The following is a 19,746-nucleotide window of genomic DNA, read 5'->3' on the forward strand; positions in this document are numbered from 1 at the left end:
TCCTGGAGAGAGCAGCATTTTTTGGAGGGAGCCCCTTGGTAGGCATTTGGAGAGCCTGTGTTCCTGAGCTGCCATGAGCTCGTGTGGGTGCCCTTTGCGCTGTCAGTTGTTGCCTTCATCTCTCAATCTTGCAGCTTGGCAGGGACTGGTGGCCTCTCAGGAGAGAGGTTACACCCAGGCTGATGTGTTCTCGCTGCAAAGAGAAGGAAAATGCAAAACAGGGACCTGGGATCTGGCTCTGGAGTTGGAGGCTTGATGCCGAGAGCTGCTGTGAGCAGGATTTTGTGGGCAGGCTATCAGGCTCAGCAGTGTTCTTGCTGCTGTTCCCTTTCTCTCCTGGGTGTTGCATCAAGTATTTCCCACCAGGTTCAGGAAGAGACCCGAGCTGCAGCAAGGCTCTGGAATAAGGGTGTTGAGTCAAGGGACTTGTGCAGGTCAGCCAGCAGAGCTGTGTCACCCCAGAGCACAATTAAAAGCCCCAAGTCCCCTCAGAACAGAACATTTGTCCAGTAGGCAGGTCTGCTCCAGCCGGTCTGCTCTTGAGGGCCTGACCTTCCTGAACCTTTGTGTTACAAAATAAACACAACAAACCCCCCATTTTACTCCCTCAGACTGTGAGGTGCACAGCAGTCTGCATCCAGAGAGCCTTTCCACAGTGTTGTCCAAAGCTGCTGTGGCAGACTCCAAGTTGCACCTGCAGCTCAGGAACAAGCAGGCAGTGCCAGGTACGTGGTTATGTACCTTCACCCTGGCTGGGCACACTCAGTCATCAGGCATGACCACTGTGTCCACAGTCAGAGGACAAGAATCACTGAAGGTAACCACTGTGGCCTCTATAAATTAAAATAATAATGTGCTTCATATAATCAACACTGAGTTAGTGTGGTCAGGTAGATCTCTGCTGTTGTTGATCATTCTGTGCATCTCACAGACAAATTGTCCTGGATGCCTCCAACCACCTGAGTTGGAGCTCAACCAGCTCAGAGCCTCAGACATCTCTATAACAATCACAACAGCACTTGTCAGCCTGCTGATGGTGAATGATTGTACTGCAGATTTCCACAAATCTAGAATGACAGCTCCCAGAAGAAAAACAGCTCTCTGCTTCTCAGCTGGAATCGGGATGTCATCACCTGACATAGGATCACAAAACTGGACTTCATACCTACTTTCAGCCAACAGAAAATCACAGCTACTAAGATTTACTCAAAGCTGTTGGCAGGTTTGCAAAACAATGCCCTCCAATGACCTTCTTGGCTTAGCTATGAGCAGCTCACCAGGGCTTGGCTAGGGTGGAAGAGCTCCTGAAATCTGGAACGGAGAGCTTTTCTCAATGTACCTCTCCTCTTATTTCCTCCTCAGTAGAAACCCCATTCTTCTGTCTCTCCCTTTGCTGACCCCATGGATCTTGACCTTTTGCAATATCTTCTGTGAATTGTGTAAGGAATGGTGGGATTCTGTGCTGGGTTTTCAGGAAAGCTTGTTAAGAACATAAGAAAGTCAAAAGATCAATGAACTGCAAGAACTTTAACAGTTTCATTTTATATCTTTTTGCATTCAACATGAATTCTTCTGCAGGAAATGTTTATTGGTAATCAGCTCTGTAAGAATTGCTATATGTTGATTTTTTTGTTGCAAGATCCTGTACTACAGTGCACTTTATGCCCAAAGGACATGGAAAATAGCATTAGCATGCTTTTATTTGTAAGTGTAATAGGATTTTCTACGATTCTAAGTACTGGCATTTTGACAAATAGGTACCAGATCTCAGTGTTCTTTATTGTTTCTTTAAAAGTACAATGCACAAGGTTATGTCTACACTGGACAAACAAGGGACTGCTAACAACTCAAAACTAGCCAAATTGGCCTTGCAGCAGTGCAGTGAGCACAACAGCAGCACAACCATTTTGGTGCAAATCCTCATGTGAAACACTGTGTAAGAGCATAAAGTGACGTGTTCTGGTACAGCTGAATTTGAAAATATGCAAAATAGCACAGAAAGGCTCTCCACCAGTCAGAGTCAAACACTAACAACCTCTGTTTTATAGATCTCCAAATATGACTGTTAGTAAAGCTGGTAACATTTTAATCATATCCACTGGTCTCCCCAGAAATAACATCTTAAGTGTCCATGTCTTCCTTTCTTAGAGCTTTGGTTACCCTATGGATCAGCACACAGGCAGCCCAAAACAGCACACAGGCATTTAGTGTGACTTGTTCTGCTCGTTCTAGGAAAGGTGTTACTACAGCCCATGAGCACTCCGGAGGCTGAGAGAGGAATGAGTCAGTCCTGCCTCCAGCATTCCTGAGCATGAAATGAGGTACCCAGCTCTCTGGAATTCCAGCACAAAGCAGAGCAGGAGCTGCAGCATTGCGTATACAGAACCGAGGATTTAAAAGAAGGATTAAACCACTTTGAGTTTTACAGAACAAAAGGAAACATATGCATCAATACACAAAATCCTGGCCTGAAAAAGGAATCCCTGCTACATGATCAAAGACTGTAATGCAAGGGAACCTGCCCACAGGCAAACAGACATTGCATGTTTCAGAGAGCCAAGCAACACCCATGCTGCTGACACAGAACAGAATTTCCCACATTAGGTTACTGAAAGATCCCTCCTGAGAAATAAGGAAGATCATCACAGAAACTTTGACAACCTTTGGACTGAGGGGACCTTTTATCAGAAGTCTCAGAGTACTTTCCAAGACACAAGCTGGTTTAGAAAGTCAGGACTGCAGGCATGCCTATATCTAGAAATCCACCCCAGGATATGCTTTGTGTGCTCTTTACATTTTATGCAGCTGCAAGTTTTCTGGACAAAGGGTTACAGATAGGCTGCTATGTTTTAAGGCCACAAGAGAACAATCATCTAGCCAGACTCCAACAGACCTTCTGTAGAGATCTGTTAATTTCTGGGTTTCTTTTGCATAAAACATGTAATCTGTGAGTCCTAGAGTGTATCTTCTAGGAGGATGCCAAGTTACCAGAGCATGTACATTGATCATTATGAAAACTGCATAGGAATCATCTGCTAATTCATCTTGTGCTGTGCCCTTGACTTCTTAAGGTGGTTTGCACACTTTCAAAGTTATAGCAGCTGTGTAAGTATTTCAAAGTGGGTTGTGAAAATTTATACAAAACTGTGGCAGTCTTAAAGAAACACAAATTAGGATATGAAGGTAACTGCATAGTTCTTCATCTCTAAAGTGTTTTCTGTTCAGATGTTCAGAAGTATTTGAATAATCAAATCAAGAATTGATTGTTTCCTTCATCTGGCAGAAACAGAGTACAGGACAGAATCATTGTACCTCTTTGTTTTGCAAAATGATGTCATCTCTATTGCCAGTATTCAGAAATCCAAAGGCTAAAATTGTTTTTGAACTGTAGTAATTAGAAAAAACAATCTTGAATTCTTATTAAGAGAATGGTAAAATTGAAAATAACCTGAATAGGGCTTGAGTGAATCTCTTTAATCATATTTGATGGAAGAGTTGGCAAATCTGAAATGCAGCAGTACAGGTCCCTGCTATTTTAAAACATACGCAATTTTATCTTTTCATTAAGACTGGAAGCATGTTTTCTCAAACTAATTTATATTAGCTAGTTTCATGGGGCTACACCCCATGTTTTAAAAGAATAAGAGAAAATGTATATACAGGAGGTCAGCTTGACCTCTAGATAATTAGCTGGATGACTGACAGCACAATGACATTTTTCATTCAAGGCCATATCTGAAACCCAGAAAAATCTTCAGTAGGCATTAATTTGACATGTCCAGCTAATGTAGCAGTTGGAGATTTCGCTGTTCCTTGAACAGCTTAATACATGTTCTGAAATAGAACAAGCAATAGCACTGCTGAAACAGCATCAGTCTTCATTATAAATTAAACACATCGATATCGTAGTGTGTAGTGTATATTCAACCAAAATGAGGATTGAAAACTAATATGTTTATAAAGTAGCAGGCAGAAGAGCTTTTACCACCAGTTTCTTCTGTTTCCTGTTTCCTTAGGCATGTTGTCTATACCACAAATCCAGGGAACACATTACTCACCTTTCTGAAACAATAAAAGATTATTATGTTTTAAGAAAACAGAAAATATTAAAAAATATCATCTATACACTAAATTCCCAACCTTCCCCTAACCTAGAATTAGTTCACTTTGCCCTTCACAAAGATTATTCATTAATGTCAGAATTGTAAGACACATAAAGTAATTAGATAAAAGAGCATTTGGTATTTTTTCTTCTCATTAAATGGTTTGTCTTTAAGACAAACTCATGACTGTTAATGGTAAAAGACCATTTTTAGGGCATTACTGTAACTCTAGATACTAGCAACTGCTTCTTCTTGAGATTTCCTTACTTGTCCTCGAAATTAGTTTCATCTTATCTATTTTTACCTTCTCCACTTTCTTTCATTTTCATCTGGTCTTAATTACAACATAACAATGTCAACATGTTTCAGAAAGTATTAGAACAAAGTAACACCAATGCAGTAACATTGGTCATAAGACAAAAAATTACTTTCACAAATGACAATAACCTACTACAGCAACCCCGTCTTGGGTTAAAGTACCAACATTTAAATAATATTTTAAAATCCATCCATACTCAGGACAACACAATATCTATATTTAATTTTACACTAGTAGTTAAAACTTCTCCTAAGTGTAAATCATGTTGCGCTTGCTTTCAGCAATGAGGTTTCTCATGTATGGGAGCTGCAGTGACAGAACAGAGATCTCAGCTGGGTTAAGGTTCTGAGTGCCAGAGGTTCAGTGAGAAGAGTCACAAGGCTCAACAATAGTGGAAAATCAATCATATTTGAAAAGGTGTTAATGATTTAGCCTTCAGACAAGGACAGAGATGATTCGACCGTTTTAGTTAACCTTGATCAAGTGACATTTAAAATGGTGGTTTTGCTGCTGTGGAAAAGCTCACAAATTATTGACAAATGCAGTGAGAAGCAAGAGCAAAGCATTACTTTCCTACATCTGTGTCATTGCCGAGAGCTGTAAAGGAGCCTGCAGGTTGCACTCTGTGAAAGCTATCAAACACCAAATTGCAGTGCTCTTTCTGCAGGCAGAAGGAATTTCCACAGATGCTCTTTCAGCTGCACTTCCCCTTCTCAAAAGCACAATCCTGCTGTATGTCCATAAAAGAGAAACCGCCATGTGGGATTTTTTTATTTACAGCCCTGTAGCAGGGAGTGGAATCTGTTCTGTTACTCGGCCAACTATTGCACAACATCAGCAGGGAAAATGTTCCTTTAAGTGCAACACATATAATCCCACTGGTGTCAACACATAAAACTAAGGAATGTTCTCTTAAAACCTCTCTTTGTTTTTTGAACTCCTGAATAACTGTAATTATATTTTTTCATTCTTCTACATCAGGTTGGTATTATCAATAATACAGTGTAACTTGACTGATGAGATAGTACCAGAAATATTTGTCTTTATGAAAAATGTTTTAAACACAATAAATATCATTGCTAAGTATTAAAGACTGAGCATTCTCTATTGCTGTAAAGTACAAGATCAGTAAATAGTTCACAATTCAAAATATGTTCTCATTTGATTGTACACACAATGCAATTAAAATATGAAATATCCTTAAATATGACCAAGTTATTTGCTTAAGGACTGATTTGTTTACTGGTTTGTTTGGTTGGTTGATTTTGTTTGGGTTTTTTGAAGATTAAGTTGCAGAAGTAAAGCAGAACTGGTTCAGTCTCAATGGAATTGTTAAAGTGTGCATGTGACTGATCAGATGCAAAAGGGCATTAATGGACTTTGAACTCCATCAAGGACAAGGACTTGCTTTCCTCCGTGCCACTTTATGTTCCTCTCGTGTTATCTGTAATAAAAGATATCTCACCTGTTGAACAGGTGAAGCTAATACAGCTACAAACAGATACAGCTAAGCAAAAACTACAAAGTGAGAGTCTGGTGACCATTCATAAAAAAACCCCTGTTTCTTTAAATGACTTTTAGTAGCATTTAAAGCAGTGATGATTACACTGGAATTTAAATTCCAGTGTAATCATCACTGTGACTTTGAAAAATACATCATGGATTCAGTACTTCATAACTGTTTTTCAATCAAGCTTCCTCTCTTTACAAATAAAATTTTATTTAAATATATTCTGGCTTTAAAAATGCACTGCAGAATCTGAAAGATTCTGTCGGCTCCCACTGTTACTGGTAATATTAATTTAAATGAGATTCACAAAATATGAGAAGCAATTGAAGAATGTTATCTATAAATACCTACATCAGATTACCAAAATTATTGACGATGATGCACAAACATTAAACCACCAAGATTTTTCAGATCCCCATATCAATTTAATTTGTTGAATCAGTTCCATGACAAACAAATTTGACCTTCTCTAGAAGGAACCCCCCTCCCCAAGGTGCTCACAAGACAAAGATATATCAGGTATAAAACTGACACAAAGAACACTGAGGTCCAAAGGAGAAAATATCAAGGTTTTATGTATAAAACAGAGGCAGAAGCCAAATAAGGCAGGTAAGGTCAGATAGATGGAGGAGTTTTGCAGAAACAGAAGATGTACTCTTCCTGTAAGAATCTCCATGATTAATGATGGTAAATTACATATATATACAGATGAGCATGAGAAAAAAACCACTCCAAAATCATCAGCAGAGCTATTTAGTTAACTGTAAAATGAATATATAGATGAGTTGCTTAATTTAGCTCAACTCTATAATTCTTCTAAGTAGGAATAAATCCCAGGCTAAAAATTAGCTGCAGGTCTCCTACAGAGGACTGCAGAACAGATCCATGTTGTGCTAGATGGCACAACTGCCATCCCAAAAATACAAACCATGCAGGTACCTTGTAGAGATCAAGGTGAGGAAAACCTGTACTGTTGTATTTATAAATAAAGGTATATAGTTACTAATTAAAAGAATGGAACAGAAGACTTTAGGTGGGAGTGTGTGGAGGTTTTATGTGTGTTTTAACTGTGTTTATCATGTACATTGCACAACAAATTGAAGCAGATCCTACAGCCAGGACTTCTGCTACCAGTGAAGATTGGAAGGCAAAAAGTATCCAAAGATTGCTTCAGGACATGGATGAGGAAACTTCCGATCAAAGCCTCTGACAGAAGCACAGAAGTTTGGATTGCTTCCTTGGGTTTCTAAATCCCTTCGTGGATGTGTTTCCAATCAGGCTAGTGGAAATTACTGTATTTTTTATTTAATTTCTACTTTAAGAAATGTGGTAGGGGCAGGACAGGCAGCTTGGCGTGTGTAACAGCTGGCACAGATGAAAGCCAACCAGATGGCATTAGGCTAAAAGAGTTCTCTTGCCCAAAATACAGCAGCCACCCCTTGGCAGATTCTAAAACCAGCACAGAATCTGTTTCTGTCTCCCTTTACCATTATCACACAGCTGACTTTTATATATATCTGCAGTTCTGATTCCTGCCGTTAGAGCTTTGCAAAAACTTCACAAATTTCTCATACAAGGAAAGCACTTAACAGGATTCAACAAGGAAAAAATTTTAATTAGACCTCTTTTCCTTTCAGGTAACTCAATTTTTTAACATTGATGGGATAATGTTCATCAATTCCTGTAGCTCTTTGGGGATTACTAATTTAAAAAGTAATAGAATTTAATACTTGAATAAGCAATGTAATATGAAGATCTATTTTTTAGCAGATGAGCAGATTAAATATATCACAAAAAGTAAAATGCCTCAAATTTTAGATGTTGCACATTTAATTGCACATATGCAGTGATTTGATTAAATGAACTATGTAAGCTACTTGAACCAAGAAGAAATATTTCCAAGCTCAATCTAATCTCATAATTAAGACTCTTCATGTACATCGAATAAGGTCTGCCCAAACGTTACAATATATCTACATTTGGTCAATGTTCTGTTCACAATTTATTATAAACTATACTAAAGATCCTCATTACCAGAAGACTCAAGCTCTGCTAATAATGCAGTCTGGGAGTTTGCTTAATGTAAAAACCTACAAAAAGAAATAGAATTATCTAGAAAGAGAACCTGTGACAAAACTGCATTTATCCCTCAAATGCCCTGGTTAGTTCTAGATTTACTATTCCTTCCATCACTGCACTATGTGAGCCAAATTTCCTTCTCATACACAACTGCACAATTGCTATCCAAGTCATGGGTTCAGAGAACTTCATGAAGAGCAGATGGTCTTATGTCAGTCTCTACTGCTTGCAAAGAAACCTCCATCTCCAGCCAGCATGAGATTCAACAGCCAGAGGAGTTCTGCACAGTGCTCATGAGAGGGAAGTAAAGTGTTCCCCTGAAAACTGGACAAGGAAATGCCTAAAATTGCAAGCTGACTGAAAGAGTAAAAGGAATTGAGTCAGCATTCTGGGGAAAGGAAGGAAAAGGGAGGGGTGGAACAAGCAGTATATTCTCAAAAAAAAAAAGAAAAAAAAAGTATGTTCAAAGCAGATACCATGGAAAAGATAAGTGCTACTAGTATGCCATAAATAATATAAGACTCACATAATGCACCATTAAAGTTTATGGATCAAATCCTCTTTCCTGGCCATGATGTACTTAGGCATTACAAAGACTCTCACAGAGCTGGTTATGTTCAAAGGAGATACCATGGAAAAGATAAGTGCTACTAGTATGCCATAAATAATATAAGACTCACATAATGCACCATTAAAGTTTATGGATCAAATCCTCTTTCCTGGCCATGATGTACTTAGGCATTACAAAGACTCTCACAGAGCTGGTTACAGCTTTCTGATTCACTACCCAGCCCAGTTCATCTCTGGCACTGAGATGGGACTGGAGATGATTCATTAACAGAGGGAGCCAAATTGCAATTTCTCTACCCAACAATCCCTTTAAGACACTGTTTAAAGGGGCTGTAAAACTGGCTAATATATTACCTCTTAGTTCATTCAGAACTTTTCAGTTTAGAAGAGAAATTTCCTGGACCTTGGGTGCTTTTCTCTGGTTTTGCCTTGCCTGAGCACTGACAGGGGACCAGGACAGTGAGCAAGGCCTAAGGCTTTCCCATTCTAAGCCCCCTCAGGTTTCTCCAGCTGTGTGAATGCTTCAATTTGTCCCAAATAAACAGAGTTTATTTAGATGTGTCATGCACATGTACATGCACATCCATGCTCACTGATCATTAAACTGCAAAGCCAATTCAAATTTCTGGTGTTTAGGGGAACTGTAAGCCTGGGTGCAATGTGCCCTCCAAGCATGCATAATCTGAAACAGATGGCTCAACAGATGAGCTGCTAAACACTCAAGGCCAATTCAAATGCCATCCAAAAGTAAAAGTTATGTGGGATAAAAGTTTTCCTTGTCCCACTTTAGATAAACATGGCCTATCTGCTTGGAAGGTGATTCTTTCTCATTTTCTGTTTGTCTACTTATTCTTTTCAAATATTGCATGCTCTAGAAAACAAACTGACTTTTTACCAGCTGCCAGCATTTTCCAATCTCTTGTTTGGTTTTTTTTTAATAAAGCTCCATACTCTGGAGTGAAGAGATTGCAGGGTTATTTGAGCTTAAGTTAAAAAACGAAGCCGACAAGGAAAGAGCAAAATACAGGAACTCTCTGGAATTCAAGGTTGCAAAGAAAAGGTTGGAAATATGAACTGTTCAGAAACCAGAATTCCTTTTTGACTCATGCTTTGGTTAGCAGCGCTTAAGCACAAATAAATAATTTAAATTGCAGGAATATGAAGTGTATTGATTTCCCATTTAAACACTCTGTTTACATGGCACTAGAGAGCTCTCCCCAGCTTGTGATACTTCCTAGCTTTTCCACAGGAATCCCTGCCTATAGCTTGCCTAAGTGGAGGCATTGTTCCTGCAGGCATTATTATGCTTTCACTGTAAAGTAAATCTGATTTGGGGCTACCATATGTCTTGATTTTCCCATAAAGGCCATTTTTTGACACCTGGAATTTTTCCTGAGGGCGCACACACAGACACACAGACACACAGACACACAGACACACACAGACACACAGACACACACACAGACACACAGACACACACACACACACATCTATGTACATATATAAGTCTATTAATCTGTCCATCTCCCCAGATTCTGTATCTAGGTACCTGAATTTCTTAACGTCAGGAATCCTGACACAGGGCTATTAAATATATTCAAAAAACCCAGACAATGGCAGATTGCATACTGCAGAGTTCTGGTGTACATGAAAAAAAAAAGAACATTTCCAAAAAGTAATTACACAGTCTGGGCACTCACAGTACAGACTATGCCTGTGTGGCTGCTGGGAACAGAAATGACAGCCATCACTTCAGTCAGCCAAGCACCACTGAGATCAGTCACACTGCAGAACATTACCTATGCTTCACACTGCACCAGCTGACACCGCACTGATTATCCCCTGAAATGTTTCAAGTAAGGATTTGTAGGTGTAGAAGATTCAAGCTAAAACACCCAAAGAAATTGTAAGTTAACTCCACAGTCAAGACAAATGGTGTAAAATTGGTCCACTACCCACAAGAAAAAGGAAATTGCTGTCTCTGTGTTTTAGAAATTCTGTGCAGTGAGTAAATGTAATGCAGGGACTGTAGCAATTAAATGTAAGATATCACTGCTGATATTTAGCAGAAAAAATTCTCATTCAAAAGCGTGAACCCAAACAGATGCAATATTTTACAGACAAATGGGTTAATGCTATCAGTATGTAAGTGACAGCTGGATCTGTATAGGATTTTGTTTTGTCTAATATTGGCAGATATGTAAGCCAAAATCTGAAAGATAAAACAACAGCTCATTTGCTACTGGTTTTGCTGTATTGAGAAGAGCTGTATCTGTCCTGTATTTGCCAGACTAGAAACATAAACCAGAGAGTGTAATGCTGATGATACACTCAGATCCTCCTCTTTTGCTTATGCATTATGAATAGCAGAGCTTAACTGGGTAGTTACATGCTTTAATCTCTTAAGTCAGTGTCATAAATTTTGCTCTTGATTATGTACCTGTAACTACCTCAACACCAAAGGAACACAAAAGTGTGAACAACATTTGGGCTGTTTGGCCTGGAGTGGAAACACCCAACTGAACTCATGCTTTTCTCTGCTGGTAACTTATTTCCAAAGGCTCAAGGCTGCTAATCTCCAAACTATATTGCACATTTGACCAGTAAATTAGAACAAACTATTTATTCTGTATACTTCAAGTAAACAGACCATGGGAAGAAACTACCATGTCCTAAACATTACCAACTTCAGCTTATGCTATGAAAATGAAAGTTTCACTGTACACTGCAGACTTTTTTTATCGTTAAGACTTCCTTGTAAGTACATTCCTTACAAGCTTATTTTCAAAAACTAATTCTCTTGGGCAATGGAAAGCAAATTATGTAACTCTCCATTCTGTCAGTTGTCCAGAGAATTCAGTTAACTCAGTAGCACTTAGAGATTTTAATATTAATGTTATTGTAGGATTTTCTTAGAAGTTACATTGCAGTTACTGCTGCAATAGTTTATTGGGGCACTGGGAAGTTCATAGACTGAACTTTTGAAACTTGGAAGCAAACAGATGCAACAAGGCCTGGATTTTCTTGGTTTACAAAGTGAGTAACAGAGTTGCCCTGTGTGTGCTGCTGCCTACAAGCTGAGTAGGATTTCCTTTGTTTCAGTCCATGACATCTGAGTGTATTTCAACAGTTCTGAGGAACTTCAGCTTCAGCAAAAATCAGCAAAACTGTTCATGTTGGAGAAGTGGCAAAGTAAGGTCTGACTACTAAAATGTAAAAATTAGGCTACAATATTGTTAAAGATCCCACAGAAATACCACTCTTTTACTGGAAAAAAAAACCCTGACAACCCAAAATTCTACTTGAAATAATAGTTAAAGAGTCCCTTGGTGAAAATAAGTCCCTAAATGAAAATAAGAAAAAAATATTATTAATAAAATAATATTAATATTAATACTAAAAAGTAGCAGCAATAGCTCAGAAGAAAGGTCCCAAACAGCTCAATGTCCTGTCTCCAGCAGTGTCAATAGCCAATAGCTGTGGAAAATGGTAGGAGTGGAAAATGTAGTGAGGTTGCTCTGGTGGACTTCCCAAACTTCCAATGATTTACAGTTCAGAAGTCACCTGAGCTGGAGTTAATTCTTGTGAGTGGCTGTTTTACTTTGGACAGCAGCCTAATGTATCCAATAATATATCCAAGACTTTTGTCTTCACTCTACCAAGACTGAAACCTCACCAGGGTGTGCAAGGGCTTTCCCTGATCCTTGAACCTGGGTTTTCCTGATGGAAAAGCTGATGGAGCTGCAGGAGGTGCTGCTCTGAACTGAAGCCCCACTTCATCTGGAGATCTGATGGAGCTGCATTCTGCAAGAGTCTGAGAGTTCACACATAAATGGAATATTCTCCTGACAGCTCCTGAAAGCTGACACAGTGGCAAAGCACCCATCTGCTTTCTAAATTCTCGTCCAAGTGCACATCATGATTTTTGGGGAGCAATCTGAGTGTATTCTGCCAACTACTTATTTTTCTTCTACTAAATTAGTTTTCCCTTTCTTTTTTCATTTCTCATAGAAAATAGAGAGAGAGAGAGAGAGAGAGAAATTGAGTAGGATGAAAAAAAAATTCTGCATTTTTGCTTTCATCAGAACAAGGAAAAAGCAAATGCTTTAAGTAGGCATGAAAAAGGACTTTTTCATTATCAGATAAGAAGAAAAAAATCTTCTCCAGTTTTTGGTAGGATAAACTTTACTAGTTTTTTCTCTCATTCTTACATAAGAAACAGTAACCCTAAAGAAAAATCTTTTTGGCATCCCAAAATCAGGGCAGTATTAAATGAGGGCTTGTACTGTTCATGGACTCCTCCTACACACAAATCCCTGGGAGTGACGCTAGACCACAAGAAAAATTGTTTTACCTTAAATTACAGAATAAAATGTAGAGGAGACAGAAACTCATTCTACACTGACACAATGGAAACTTAGTTTTAACAGATACCCCTTTAATACATCTAGTTATGGAAATTAAATGAGCAATAAAGGCATGCATTGTACTTGTGTATTATGATGGATTGTTCAGCTCTAGGTCTCCTTGATTTTACTTCTATCCTTCCTTTCATCACTTATTTAATATTCTAAAAATTACCACAGTCAGATGTCTATTATTAACCTGGATAAAAAACCAAACCAGAAAAAAAAATTAAAAACCAAACAAAAAAACCCAAAAAAACAACAACAAAAAACAACAACAACAACAACAACAAAAAAAACCAAACCCAACAACAACAACAAAAACACAAACAAACAAACAAAAACAAAAAACCAAACCAACAAACAAAAAATAATACAGGGAAAAATAAGATAGGGAAAAATGTATTTTCCCTCCAGAATTTTACCATGACTTTGTACACCTGAGTGTGGATACTGCCCATAACAGTCTAAAAATATGCATATATTTTGGAACCTATCTGTATGTATTAACAACAGTTTTAAATACTACCTTTGATATTGCTGTATCTATTAATAACAAATAAACACAGTGTATAAAGAAAAACAAACAGTCCTTAACTGAAAATAAACACAGCATATAATCCTTATGAATAGTGACAATACTCTAAAATACTAATTGAGTTCTTACCTGTTCCCTTGCTAAATTTGCTACACATCAAACTCTAAGTCTAAATTTTGTGAGAAGATGATGATGGATATATTGGATTATTGCTAAACTGACTACAAAGAGCGAGTAACCTTACCTGAACACATTAACAGGGCAAACACTATGAAAAAAGGTGATGGTGAGAAAGCTTTGGGAAAAGAGATTATACCCATTTGCCTTTTTGTAGCAGTGGGCTGCATACCACAGCTGCAATGAAGGAAACATTCCAGTTGAGCAGCATTCCTCTGTATCTTTTCAAAGTCTCTGTGGAGGCTAAAGTAGGAATCACTTATTTGCGGTTGAGAAAACAGCAGGGACTTCTGCATTAAATTTTAAATTCATTCTGCCCAGAGGATGATATGTTTAAATCAAATGATGAGACATTACCCAGCTAAGCAATGCATTAGGAGTATGAAATGGGATTCAGCAGGCTGTGAATTCTAAACCCCTGTAGTCAGCAAAGAATCACAGGCTCACACAATAGCAGATTGGAATTACCATGTTATCCTCAAGGATAATATGGTCCATTCTTTCTTGCTGAAATTACAGACTAGAAGATATGGCCCAGCACCCTATCCACCCTGAATTTTAGAAGTGTCCATGGCCTGTTGATCTCAAGAGTAAATTATGATATTTTAACTTCATTTATAATAAAATAATACAAAGCTGACAATGATTTGTTCACCAAAATTCATTCCAACATTTTTCTACTTGCTAGATTGATTTTCAGATTACCAGAACTCAGCCAACATAGAGATGGAAAATAGCCTGTATAACTATTTCTTCAGTATAAAGGTAATAGGTAATTTTAAAAAGTATTTTGTATTAGATTTATACTATGTTTAAGGTACAGAATCTGTTAGAAGGGCTTTCCCCATTAAATTTTTATTGTTATTAATTCCTTCCTTTCAGAACACTGAAGATCTCAAGTGTGATCAGGATACATGGGAGGAATTCTTTGTCCTCTGAGTACAGTGAGTGCAGAAGATAATCACATTTCTTAACAGCCAAGCCCCTCAGCAAGACCAGAAATGTACTTCTTCAAGAAATGTTGAGTCCTAAAGTGTTAGTCCATACTGCTGCAACTCCCAGATAACGTTACGTCAAACTGTCATGTAAACCTGAATTTACTCTTAAGAAACCACACCAAAAATTTAAGTTTTGTTACTGTTTCAAAGCTACTCCAATTTACAATGTTCTTAAAATGGATTTCTCTGTAGACCTTGTAACAGGATTTGGCCATTTAGGTGAGTCACTGGAGTTGCTTAATTAAGCACCTGCACTCCCTGTTTTTAACACGCTGCAACAACATCTGAGAAACTCCTCCCCGTCCTGCCAAGGTCCGTGCCAGCGAGGTGAGTCAGCTGCGTCTTTGCTGCATCATCCCTCTGACAGACAGCACTACCAGGGAGGATTCAATAACTGCACACAGAATAAATCTGACTTTCAGCATCAGCTCTACCTTAAATGCAAGACAGAGTCTTCAGCCCTGACTTAAATGGTATTGCAGTTTGGCTGAACATATTCCATGGTTTTTGGGGAACTGGCTCCAATATTCCAGTGTTCTCCAGGGCAGCTCTAAACACACCATGGAATGATGAGATTCAGAACTGCAGGAAGGCAGATTTAATGTTCAAACAGAAAAGCCCCTTCTCTTGTGAACTTCCACCAAACACAGCCATAAGCAATGTGCAAAAACAGAACAGGGATTCTGAGACGCGATGACTTGATTCCCATACAACCTGCTATAATTTGATTTTTCCAGAATATGCTAATATGGAGTCATTCAGAAGACTCAGAAAGGTCTGCATAATCCTCAGTGAGGTTCCTCATCCCTGACCAATTTAATGAATTTATGACAATTCATTAAAATCAGAGAAAAACTAGATTAAAATGGCCAGGATTGGGAAAATATATTGCTAATGGCTTTTATTTCATAGAATCATAGAGGAATGGGCAAGAAAGGCCCAAGAGAATAATTTGTTTGCCTCAGAAACCAGCTACTGTCCTCCTTCCACTGTCTTGTTGATTTTTTTCATAAACATTTGTATTAAAATCAGTGACAGTATAATAAATCTATTCAGAAAATCTACTTACAATGGCACTTACTGTCATACTTGATTTAATTATCCTCTTTGAAGAACGACTGCTTGTAGGGTGAAGGTGATTCTCTCCCATCTATCTTCCTCTCTGTAATCCCCTAAACCAAACATAATTCTGAAAAAATAAAATAAAAATGTTTAGGCTCTGACAGTGCTCCTATTCTTAGTGTAGTTGGGATGAATATAGAGGGACTAGAAAATACCTGTAAAGGACAGTAGCTGGAGACTGAGGATGACACAGAATGCTCCATCTTCTACTTGATTGTAGTTTATTACTGCATGTTACCCGTAAAAAATAAAATGGAGGGAATGCTTCCCTGAAGGTACAAATAAAAGACGTTATTTGCTACCAACAAGCGAAAAAAGAATCATCCACTATCAGGCTAAAACATAAATTGTTAATTAGGATGATTACATTATCAGTAATTGACACAATGAACTTACAGGACAAGCAATACAAAATTAAAGTACCAGCAGATTTCTGAAGTTGGAAAAGAAACTGAAACAGAATGTTATTTGTTCTCTTCCCAAATGCCTTCCTTATGTTCCTCAGAACCCCAAGCAATTGCAGCTGTTGGGAGAACCAAAAGCCACTTTCACTGCTGCCAGTCACACTCCCAGACACCCTGAAGGAAACCCACAAGCCACAACTTCATTACTGAGGTTCTTCTGAGTTCAGCTATAACTTCAGCAAAATGACAACAGAAGAGCATTTTCTTCATAAAGAATCAGACTTGCAGTGTTCTTTTGCTTCCATTGTCTACCCTGGTCCTTCACTGGTATTTATTCTGACCAGCAGTGTCTTCCTTTTGGCTAGAAACCATGAAGATTTAAACCGTAATGGGCAAAAATGTAATTTACTGAACAAGCTTGGACAAAGAAAAATAACATAGAAGAAATTTTTAAAAGTAGGGTGTAAATTGGGATGTCCTGGAAAACACAGGAAGGACTGGGCATATCTGAGGTTTCCCCCTACATTCCTGCTGGGACAGTCTGAGTACCATGGAGGCCACTTTAATGGTCAGGAAATGTGTGTGTGGCTGGGACACTGGCAGGATAATAGAACTGAGGCCTCTGTGAGGCAAGAGAATGGTGCTGGACACGATTTGCAGCTGATGGAGCAGTGTGTGAAACAAAGGCAGCACAAGGCAACAGCTGCTGCCCTCAGCCCAGTTCTGGTACCTGTGTATTCTGTTATTCTCCCAGGTGACAGAAAGTACTAAATGTTACAGAGGGTGACACTCCAGTCTGAGTTAAGTTGTGTAAAATATGGAGAACATCACAATAAAACTGTCTATAATTACAGAAAATAACAGCTCTTTGTAACAGATCCAGATGGAATTCAGGCAGAACATGTTAAAGCAAACCAAATTCTTCTATTAAGAAGATTATGGCACATTGCTGATTTCAGTTTATTGATTTGTTTAAATGAACTAAAATGTTTGCATTGGTCTTTCAAAAGAATTGTAATAGGCCCCAAGAATCTTTATCAGAAGGATCTAAGTTCATCCTAAATCCTTCAGCAGTGCCCTCATGGTCCATGTTCAATATAGGGGAGTTATCTGACAGGCACAGAACATCCTGGCATGAAACTGCATAAACTTGTATGATATATCCTGGATGCTCAAAGACTGTCATTTCAGATGTATTTATTTCAGTTTGTGTGGGGCTTTCTGAAGAACAATTATTCTCTGATCTCTGTCAAATTACTTTTGGAGACTATCCACACTAGATTTCTAAAAGAAACCTTGAGCTGAATTCCCCCTTTTATACCCATTAACACAATTTTTCCTACTGTAAACTTTTAGCTAAAATGAGATATCTAAAACATATGCTTTTTCTGTGGATACAAGCCTTTGTCACTTTTCCCCCCAAAAAAGACTCAAAGAGAACAAAGAACTACTAAGATATGCAGTGTAAACTGAAGTTCAGGAAACCCAGCCTCTGGCAAACCAAGATAAATAAAAAGCTCTTCTGTGGAGAATTTCCTATTGTGGATGCTCTGCCCACACACAGGTTTTTCAGGGTTAAGCAAGAGGGTTTTTTTTCCATGAGTTCTTTGCATTGTTTCAACTTCTGCATAATAGAGCCAAAGGAGTGATCTGAGATAATAAAGCTCCAGTCCAGCTACAGCTTTAACTGGCAGCACTCGTAATGTTCTGGCACCATCTGATGTTTTTTGTTTTGCTTGCCGGGGTATAATCTCTAGGCAGCCCCGCTTTGTTTAGTCAGTGAAAATAAAGAACAAAACCAGACTACTAAGGTCATATGCAGTGTGAAAAAAATGTTATCTAAATTAACAAGCCGGATTTCAAAATAGACTGTGCATTAGGTACCTTAAACTGGTAACCCTATGCATAAACACACCACCAGGTGACTCCAAGGAGTGTCAATGCTCCAAATTCCCATTGGTGACAAACCAGTGTACGATGTGACATGTGATATGGGAAGACAATTAGAAATCTGGAATATTTCTTATTTCCTGAAATTAAAAACACTGCCTTTGTGTGATTCTTTTCCACTAAAGGGGTGATTTTCTATCAAATTTTGTTTAACTTAGTATAAAGTTGCGGTTTTGTGAGACACTAAACCTACTTCAGCACCACTATAAAGGCATTTAAATAGCAAAAGAATTAAAAAGGGCTATAAGGGGGAAAAGAAAAATGTTACTAATGAACACTCTAGACTGCATGATAAAAACAAACCTCATGGTAAAAACACTACTTTTGCTGCTTTATTGTTGATCCCTAGGAAGGAACACGAGTATCCCTATGGGTCCTTTGAAATTTTCATGTTAAAGCACAGCTCAAGTTCTGTACTTATGTCAGAGGAGATCAGTGCCAAAACCATGCCTTGTTCTGAACAACAGATTTGCAATTGTCCGTAGCTCCTGGGGAATTCATTCCACATTCTTGGATCAGTCCACAGGAAAGCTGTGTCACATTGAAGCCTTAACTTTTAAAGGTCATCTCGAGTCATGAATGGGTTTTAGACACTGTGGACGCGGAGCACTTTGAAGAGAAGCCCCCTCGGACTCCATTGTTAAGCCCACTTTGGTTTAGACTTAAGGCACTTCGGACACGCAAAAAGCCGAGAGGCAAAGGGACAAGTACACCAGAGAGGGATGCTCAAAGCTTCCAAGCGGTGCCAAGCGTTTTAGAGAGGAACTGAAAGGTTCCAAAGCGCTTTAGGGGACACGACGACGCCCCGCCGCCCTCACGCTCCGCAGGGCCAGCGCGCCGTGCCCTCACGGCACCGCCTCACAGCCCTGCCTCGCACACCGCCCTCTGCCTCCCCCGGGGCCGAGAGGAGAAGCCGCGGGAACGGAATCCCTCAGGCAGCGCCCTCAGCACCCAAAACCCAAACTCCATCTCCCCGGACAGCGGGGCCGCCCCCGCCGGGCCCCGCTCCCCTCACGGCCCCTCCCCGCTGCGCGCGCAAACGCCGCCCCCCGGGGCAGAGTAGCCCCGTGGCCCCTCCCCGCCGCTGCGTGCCCCGCCCCTCCCCGCCCGGCGGCCGCCGAGTCTCTCCCCCGCTCCGCTCCCCTCACCGAACGCGCGGCGTGCGCGGCGGTGCCGGTCCGGTGCTAAGATGGCGTCTATCATGGAGGGCCCGCTGAGCAAATGGACCAACGTGATGAAGGGCTGGCAGTACCGCTGGTTCGTGCTGGACTACAACGCGGGGCTGCTCTCCTACTACACGGTGAGGGGCGGCGGGCGGGCCGGGCGGGCGAGGAGGCGCCGGGGACCGGCTCAGGCGCAGGGTGGGGGCGGGGAGGGGACTCGGGGCGTGCGGGCGCCCGGGCGGCCAATGGGGCAAGAGGAGGCGGCGGGAGCGGCCAATGGGGGAGGAGGAGGCGGCGGGAGCAGCCAATGGGGCGGCGCTGCGGGGAGATGGAGTGGCGGGGGCGAGCGGCGCTGTTGTTGTTGGCGGCGGGCGGCGCCGCCGGCGGGAGCGGCCGCGGGACCCGCC

General features: G+C 40.0%; 2 protein-coding genes across 7 annotated transcripts in view; one reads left to right on the top strand and one right to left on the bottom strand.

Annotated features, from left to right (window-relative positions):
* EPS15 (epidermal growth factor receptor pathway substrate 15) overlaps nt 1-19,462 on the bottom strand; it is a 68,076-nt gene extending 48,614 nt beyond the window's left edge. For 3 of the 4 annotated variants that reach the window (XM_039711418.1, XM_039711415.1, XM_039711417.1), the window contains exons 1-3: nt 19,325-19,462; nt 15,978-16,091; nt 15,770-15,889 (exon numbers count right to left, since the gene is read on the bottom strand). In XM_039711418.1, the coding sequence (XP_039567352.1) occupies nt 15,770-15,850 (81 nt within the window). In that variant the 5' untranslated portion in view covers nt 15,851-15,889; nt 15,978-16,091; nt 19,325-19,462. The remainder of the gene's footprint in view (nt 1-15,769; nt 15,890-15,977; nt 16,092-19,324) is intronic. The other variant, XM_039711416.1, reaches the window with a different exon arrangement.
* The window catches only part of OSBPL9 (oxysterol binding protein like 9), a 57,742-nt gene continuing 57,328 nt past the window's right edge, over nt 19,333-19,746 (top strand). For all 3 annotated transcript variants that reach the window (XR_005627675.1, XM_039711421.1, XM_039711422.1), the window contains exon 1: nt 19,333-19,476. Coding sequence is in view for 2 of the 3 variants with exons in the window: in XM_039711421.1 (XP_039567355.1) it covers nt 19,366-19,476 (111 nt within the window). In the remaining variant the exon portion in view is untranslated. The remainder of the gene's footprint in view (nt 19,477-19,746) is intronic.

This window comes from Passer montanus, unplaced genomic scaffold (assembly GCF_014805655.1).
Source record: "Passer montanus isolate IOZ18808 unplaced genomic scaffold, ASM1480565v1 scaffold25, whole genome shotgun sequence".
NCBI lineage: Eukaryota > Metazoa > Chordata > Aves > Passeriformes > Passeridae > Passer > Passer montanus.